Here is a 7,985-nt window from a genome sequence, read left to right as displayed (position 1 = left end):
GAACCGGCCCGGAGTTCTGCCAGACTCCGGGACCTTGCCCCTTCCTTAGCGGACTCCTTCACCTTATAAAAGGTAAATGGCGACCCCCGCGTTACTTTAGTGCAGTGTCTTCCATCCATAAACATGTTGTCTTTTAGATACGTGAGTAATTTTTACTCTTTGAGTGGTGATCGGCGAGTGGTTGAGTGTCTAGTGACGATCTGCACCCTTCTAATTTAGTTGCAATAAATTGGGTCAATCACATTTTTGCAAAGCAGTGTCGTGTGACAAAGTCACGTTTTCTTGCATGATGTAAACCGTTAACGTAAACGTATATTAAATTTTTCGAAAATAAAAAAATCTAAGAAATTGGAGTCTTTGTTCCATGTGACAATTTGAAATATAGCAGAGCAAGAAAGTCAAGGTTCTGTGCAACATACGGAACCAGCGGGGTATGGTCGTGACATTATCGCAATTTCTTTATGAAATATTAATCGAGCTCTAATTGCTCGAAAGAGTGGCAATTTTGATCAAGATCAGCCGGTTCGTAGAGAAATGCTGGACGAGGAAATTGCCTTGAGATAATTTCATAGGTTTCCATTCTTAGCCAACTCCTCCCTGTTCTTGTTAAAATTTCAATGCCATATGAGTACGTTTGCATAAATTGCTAATCTCTCCAGTTGCTGAAAGCACCAACTTAGGCTAAATACATAATTCATTATTCTTGCAGTAAGAATTTATTAAAATTTATTTTGAATGAAATCATGCACAATACGTTGTGTTATCTGATGCCAATGACAATTAGTAAATAATATAGAAAGTGAAAAGCTCCATTACGTGTGTTACAGATAGATAAAGGTGTGGTCCACTTGTTATGGAACATAATACTGGTCCTTTCATGTAATGTTTTTACTTTCGTTGTTTTCAAAACCTATTTATTAAAAACGTAGAAGAAAGTGAGGTCTACTATCTAGACAAATTTAAAATTCCGAACAATTTTTTGCCAAGCTGGTATCGCAACTCTTGCGGTTAATATTTATAATTGTATTGTACACCCACGGTTTTATACAGTTATAATAGACCTGAGTGCACACGCCGTAAATGGTTTTTATAAATATGAATTTATGAAAATTAATTAATTGCAGATTCTATCTAAAACATTCAAGTGGATCACTCGGTGGGATTTTTTATTAAGCTTTCTAGGGAAACCAAAATTTGCTCCATTCGCATTGTTCATAACAATTAAGAAATAAGAAAAAGTATAACAACTAGTATGATTACAATTATTTCATAATGCTGAAACGAAATTTAAGTTTTAAGGTATAATTTTCCGAATCTTTAAAGCTCTGAAGTTTTAGATCCTGAAGAGAGGTCAATAATTCAACTATATTTCGTACGATCTTTTAATAGGTAACAAAAAGACATAAAAAATATCACTTCTAAAAAAATAAATAAACTAGAACAAAAAAAAACAACAGCTTATTTATGTTTTATATCTTCCAAAAATAATAAAAGCTCATCAAAATTTTAACAAGCTAAACTAATATTTGAAGGAAGTGCCTACTACAAATAATTCTAGCATTAATTTTTTGGTTTATTTGATGTAAGTACTGCAAAAATTAAAAAAAATGCACCCAAATAAAGAAAAGTTACAAACAGTTATATACAAAAAATACACGTTTAATTATTATATTTAATTTTTGAAAACCCATAATAGTAGTTACCATAACTATCCAAATTTTTCAAAATTTTTAATCAAGTTTGTATCGGGATATGTATTGTTGGTGGCAATTTACAGCCGCAGGTCTCGTAAAATTTTGTACCTTTACTTTTTTTAATCGTAAGTTTGTTGTGTTTTATTATTGGACAAAAAAGTCAGTTGATATTTTTGCGAAAATAAACAAAATTTTTTATTTACAAAATTTGCCTTAGAAGATAATTGTTATCCGTGGCCATGTTGCCAAAAACTTTCAGTTCATTAAAAAATTATACCGGTTTTAATATACGTAATAACTCGTGGCTCCTGTTTCAAAGTCTTCAAAAGTAGTGCAGTTAAATAACACTTTCCTTCTTCCTACACTAATTTAAAAAATTATACAAAGTTTCGGTGTTAAAACCGGCCATATTTCGCTTTTTAGGTGGCTGTGTTTGCTTTAGCGGCTGTGGCTTTTGGTCAAGACTTCGATTATGATTCTTCACCTCCAAGACCGGCTCCACACCGCGTCAAACCTAGTTACTCCGGACCAGCAGCACCAAGACCAACACCTGTACCAATTTTGAAACAAATCAACCGGTAATTACATAAAACCAACCCAAACAAAATCTTTCATAACATTTTCCAGACACAACGAAGACGGTTCATACACTTATGGTTACGAAGGTGCTGATGGTTCCTTCAAAATCGAAACCAAACTCCCCACCGGGGAAGTCAAAGGCAAATACGGCTACGTGGACGACACTGGCAAAGTCCGCGTCGTCGAGTACGGTGCCACCAAATACGGCTTCGAACCAGCTGGTGAAGGCATCACCGTAGCTCCCCCCACCCTCGTCGACGAAACCACCAACAAAGACGGAACCCTCAACCCCGAATACGCTGGATCGTACTACGACGACCAACCCCAAATCCCCGCCAGATCCGCCCCCGCGCCCCGCCCCCAGATCCAACCCCAATTCGACTTCTCAGGCCCTCAACAATTCAGCCCAACCCCTCAAAGAAGCTCTGCCCCCGTTCCCCCCAGAGCTGTAATCCCCGGATCCTCTCCTGTCACCACACACAATTTCGAATTCGGGCCCTCGCCTCGCCCAGCGCCTAAAAGCTACGCCCCAGCGGCTCGCAGCTACGCCCCAGCCCCCAGACCAGCCCCAAGACCCGCCCCAGTGTCCTACGCTAGACCCGCCCCAATTGAGGAAGATTTCGGCGAACCAGAACAAGCCCCAATTAGAAGCCAACCCAGAATCACCTACGCCCAGCCTGCTCCACAAAGAAACCACATTTCTGAGCCCCAATTTGCCCCAGCTGCAAGGCCCGCCCCACAATACGCCCCCAGGCCACAATCCGCTCCTGTTGGACGTTCCGGGGGGATTTTAGACCAGCTTTCGAAGGATTATGCTCTACCCCAAGGTGGAGCGGCCCCTTTGCACGATATTAGTTTTGGATATTATTAAATCTAGTTGCCAAACATAATGGTACATCATATTGTCTGAGTTTTCGAACAAATTTATTTTTTCATTTTTTTTATAGATGATGTGATGTATTATTATTTATTTACAGTAAGTAACAGTAAAGCGTAATTTTCGGGTCAAGCTAGTCCTGTGGCAGAAAATGTCCATTCAGGAAATCCCAGTTGATATTCAACTGTTTCTGCTAGTAAAAAACGACAATCTTTCCTGCAATAACTTACATTATGTCTATTCTTTACTACCCTGTATGTGATAAGAATGACAGTTAAATTGCTAAAAACCAGTGCCAACAATAAAAATCAAGCAAATTTAATAGCAGAATATAAATAAATTTTATGTTATAAGATTTGTAAAAAATTGCTCAATCTACCTATTCGAATTTTAATACTAGGTTTTGTTTTGTATTGTACCTAAATTAAAATTATAAAATTGTTTATTTAGTAATTACATTCAAAAGTGTAATTCATTTGTTGTATTATGTAAAAATAATTTTAATAAAAATATTTTCTACCACACTTAAATTTCTATAAAGCAGTATTGTACCTACTAACTCAATTCTGTGTCCTATAGGTTGTAGTTTTCAAAAAAATAGCTATTTATGTAATAAGTACATAATGCAGGTCTTTATTGGACGAGCCCTAAGTTTATGGACGAGCGAGCTTGCGAGCGAGTCTCATAAATAGGACAAGTCCAAAAAGCCTAATTATGTACGAATTGCATACAAAGCTTTATGTTCGACTGCCGAAATTGGTTTATTAATGAATTTAATAAACTTCAATAAATTAATAAATTTTAATGAAACGCACCAAGTGTGCTTTTTCGGTTGTTTGGTTACGGAATTGTTTATTATTTTTGTGATGTGAAAATTGTGTTTGAAAGCAAAATGCAAACGTGCAGTTCAAATAAAGAAGAAACTTGCAGCGAAATATCAAATATTGCTGCTGATGCGAAAGATTCTCTGTTACCATCAAAATCCAAGCATTTGTACGAAGAAACATATAATGTAGACGTCAAGAGCTAGTGACATTAACGACAACATGTGTTCAAGACTGCAAAACCCATTTTTTAATTAAGCTGGAAGACACCAAAACCAAAGTGGATCGATGTTTTATAATAACAGCAGGTAAACTCAAAAATGTTAATCTACTTGAACTTGTCAGAAGATATATGGAAATTCGACCCACCAAGACACCGCACAACAGATTTTTTATCAACTACACCAAGGAAAAATGTACCATTCAACCAGTTGGAATCCACAAAATTGGGGGTGTGCCTGCTATAGTGGCCAAGTATTTGGGTCTTGAAAATGCTTCTTCATATACAGGTCACTGCTTCAGACGTAGCTCAGCTTCTCTTCTGGCAAATGCAGGGGCCACTATGGAAAGGATAAAAAGACACGGAGGTTGGCGTTCAACTACAGTGGCAGAAGGTTATATCGAAGAATGTGAAAATACTAAAATTAAGGTTGCAAACTTGATCTTGGGTGAAGAACCATTGGCCTGCAATAGCATTTCTTCGGAAAATCACGAAAAATTTACAAGTTTGCGTGGAACCGAGGAAGTTGTAGGAATGAATATTTGTGGCAACAATAATAGTGTTATAAATGTAAATCATTATTACAACAAGCAATAGTATGTTTATATGGTTACAATGTTACAAAGTTGATATGTATGTATTATTATAACTTCAAATAAATTTTGACATTTCTGAAAATAAAGCTACTTTATTTTACTAGTACCATAAAGAAGTACTTTATGGCCGCATAATTATATTATAAACATTACTTTATAACTCAGTCGTACATAAAATTGTTTAAAACATAGGGATTGGGATTACTTTACACGCACCCAGTTCAGATAACATGAAATTTATTTCAAACTGAACAAATAATTTCGAAAAAGAGAAAAAAAAGTATAAATTAAACTAAGACTAGTACTTTATTATTTATCATTGAGCATTACTTACAAGATTCCTGTTTTTTTACAGTACATTTTACTACATACGTAAGTACTGTTTGTACACCTAACTATCTTGTATAAAATCAAATGTATTAAGTGTTGCTACCATGGCAAATTTTATGTGCTTAATTTTTACTGAAATCCTCAGTATTTGTGGAGGAATAAAATACGTATTTTTACCAAGTAGATGTAATGTGATGAACAAAATTTTAATCAAAAAATATTTTTAGTTTTCTGATAAGTGGTTTCACACTAAAGTAAACGATTATTTTTTCATTAGAAGAGAGTTAATAATGGCCTTTTCTCTTCTTGATTAATTTGAGAAAAACCAATGATGTTTAGTTTAATATATTATAATAAAAATTATTTTTTAAAAATTAATAAAAATTTGCTGTGTAATACTGTAATAATAAAACAATTTTTGCACTAATTTTTTTCTTCGTTACTTTCCCAAAGCAAGATTGTGATACCTATACAACCAGCAACACTTAACGTTGTTGAAGAAACAATTCGATAGATATCCTCAGTGTTACCAGTTTACCATATCCAAAAACAGCACAAAACTTGACCACAAAATAAAATAAAAATCTGTTAAACAAAAATGTATGTGAAAAAAAACACGCTTTAAAAGCAAATCTTTTTTTTAATTTTTCTAGTTAAATAAAAAAACACTCTAAAATATTAAGAAGAATATAAGATGTTAGCTTTATAATAAACATTATTTATTAAACAAATTTTATTTAAAAATTTTACTCATAGTTAATCATGGTAGAAAGCGTATCAGAGCTTATAATCAACCAGTGCATTTTAAATAAATTATATTATTAGGTTAATAAAGGTAATAATTTACTGTTTCAACTTTAATCGATAAAATAATAAGCTTTATTAATTTTTAAAATAGTTTCAATCTTATTTAAATCTAGCATGACGTTTTCCTCTTCAAGGTCCAGTTTTTAAATTGAAGTAAACAACCAATCAACTTATCAGTACGTAATTAGATATTCCTCTCTTGCCTTTTGAAAGACGTATTTTGAATGTTTAGAAGATGAAGCATTTTTATCTTTGTAGTGGTAGAACATTCTCAAACTACTTTAAATACAAAAGAAAAATAAAGTCCAAGTTTAAGTTGCACAAAAGTTACACGCTCCACCATTCCTTGTAGATTTTGCAAGTGGCAAAAATGAATAAGTCATTAAGACAAGTTAACAATATTAAAAAGCTAGAGTCACGCAATTAACAGTTTAGGACAATACCTTGATTACTGCATTAACATACAGCGCCAAACCGTCAGGTGTACTCGATTATATCAAGAATTACAGCACTGCTAAAAGCTTGTGTGCTGTTTCTTCATCTTTACTGACTTGCATAAAAAATAATATTTGTTTATTTGATGGAACGATACAGAGATAATTTAAAGGATTCACATTATTGTAACAACTCAAGGACTGCAATTATCGGAAAAACAAGTCCTCCCATTTGTCTCCGCATAAATTTCAGATAGAGTATCATTCCCATTTCCATTGTCTATGTTGCGGTCCGTTGACAATTGTGCGTATTAAAAATTGCCACAAGTTGGTTTAATATTACATTTCTTGCGAGTTTTTATGCACCGTAGTTGGCACACAGATGCAAGAAATTTGGGTCGAAAAATGCCGATTTTGTCCCATCGATACCATTGAGCAACTGAAGATCTGACACAGATATTATATAATTTATGTATTTGAAAAATGCCGATGCTCCAGATGTATAAAAAATAGATTATGCAAATCAATTTCACTATTACCAAAATATTTAAGTCGTCGAACAACTTCGAAATGTCGTCCATCCACAAGCTTTCTAAAAATATGTAAATTAATTGGCCGAAGTGCGACGAATCTTCTCTGAATGAAGATATTTGGAGCAAAATATCCACAATCATTGAAACTAGAGCGAAACCGGCGAAAATTCAGCTGGTGTAATAAACCAAGAAATGCATGAAGCAACAGCCTGACTAATATCGTTTTTTGATATTTCAAAAACTACATCAAGCTGTAATGAGCTCATGAAGTTGCAATGAACCACACACGTACAGAAAGTAATAAAATGATGTCTAGAATTATAGAAAAAATTGGTTTAAAAGCTGTACCGTTTAATCACGATTGTACCTCTTCAAGAATGCGGTTCAGTTGCATCACTGTGACAATGAACTTAATTTATTGCGATTATATAATTTTGTGGTTTAAATTTTGTTTTATTTATGTGCAAACGTTTCTTTCAATAAGTCAAAGATTTGATATAAATAACAACGCAAAATAATTAAGGAGCGTCGAAGTAATTTTTTTCTAATTTTATGAGACTTCAAGAAACGATAAAAATTTGGAAATAATTTCACAGCTCGTAAGTCTCAATTATTGCAATACTGACAAATTGGATACAATCTTCAAATCGCAACCTATCTCTTCTAAAATATTGCCCATCTTTAGACGTGATTAATAGAATACACGTATCCTGCAAATCCAATTAAATTTTAAACTTTCGTATTTTAGTTTTGCAAGTTCTAAACTTGAGCGGTGAAACAATGAGAAAACAAATAAATTATAAATATAATAACACCATAAAATAACAAATATTGGGAAAGAGAATGAAGCCTTGAAGAGTCACCTTGCCCTTATACAACAGCAGAATTACTTTAAGCTTAATTGTTCCGATTTTTCAGCTACTTGCCTTGAACTGCGACACCTATTGAGTCTATTAGCGAAAGGCGTAGAAATATATCATGCAGATTGGTAATTTCCTTTATTTATGGCTTCCAAATAGATTTAAAAGTTACGAAAGGCCCTTCAAAGCGCTATAGATTGTCAGAAAATCTAAATCGCTTTTGATTATTGA

At 33.9% G+C, this 7,985-nt stretch overlaps 1 protein-coding gene and 1 long non-coding RNA gene across 2 annotated transcripts; both read left to right on the top strand.

The window, feature by feature from the left end:
• Positions 1-106: 106 nt before the first annotated feature.
• Positions 107-3,680, top strand: LOC659704 (cuticular protein). Its single transcript, NM_001167844.1, is given in 3 exon segments — positions 107-141; positions 2,118-2,272; positions 2,322-3,680. Coding segments are annotated over 3 exon segments (996 nt in total). The 5' UTR covers positions 107-123; the 3' UTR covers positions 3,145-3,680.
• Positions 3,681-3,774: 94 nt separating this feature from the next.
• LOC103315242 (uncharacterized) lies at positions 3,775-4,876 on the top strand. Its single transcript, XR_010333783.1, has 2 exons — positions 3,775-4,448; positions 4,497-4,876. It is a non-coding gene; the product is annotated as an uncharacterized LOC103315242 (long non-coding RNA).
• The last annotated feature ends 3,109 nt before the right edge of the window (positions 4,877-7,985 follow it).

This window comes from Tribolium castaneum, chromosome 4, assembly GCF_031307605.1.
Source record: "Tribolium castaneum strain GA2 chromosome 4, icTriCast1.1, whole genome shotgun sequence".
In the NCBI taxonomy this organism is placed as follows: Eukaryota; Metazoa; Arthropoda; class Insecta; order Coleoptera; family Tenebrionidae; genus Tribolium; species Tribolium castaneum.
The sequence above is the reverse complement of the archived record's forward strand: the minus strand, read 5'-3'. Positions and strand labels throughout refer to the sequence as shown.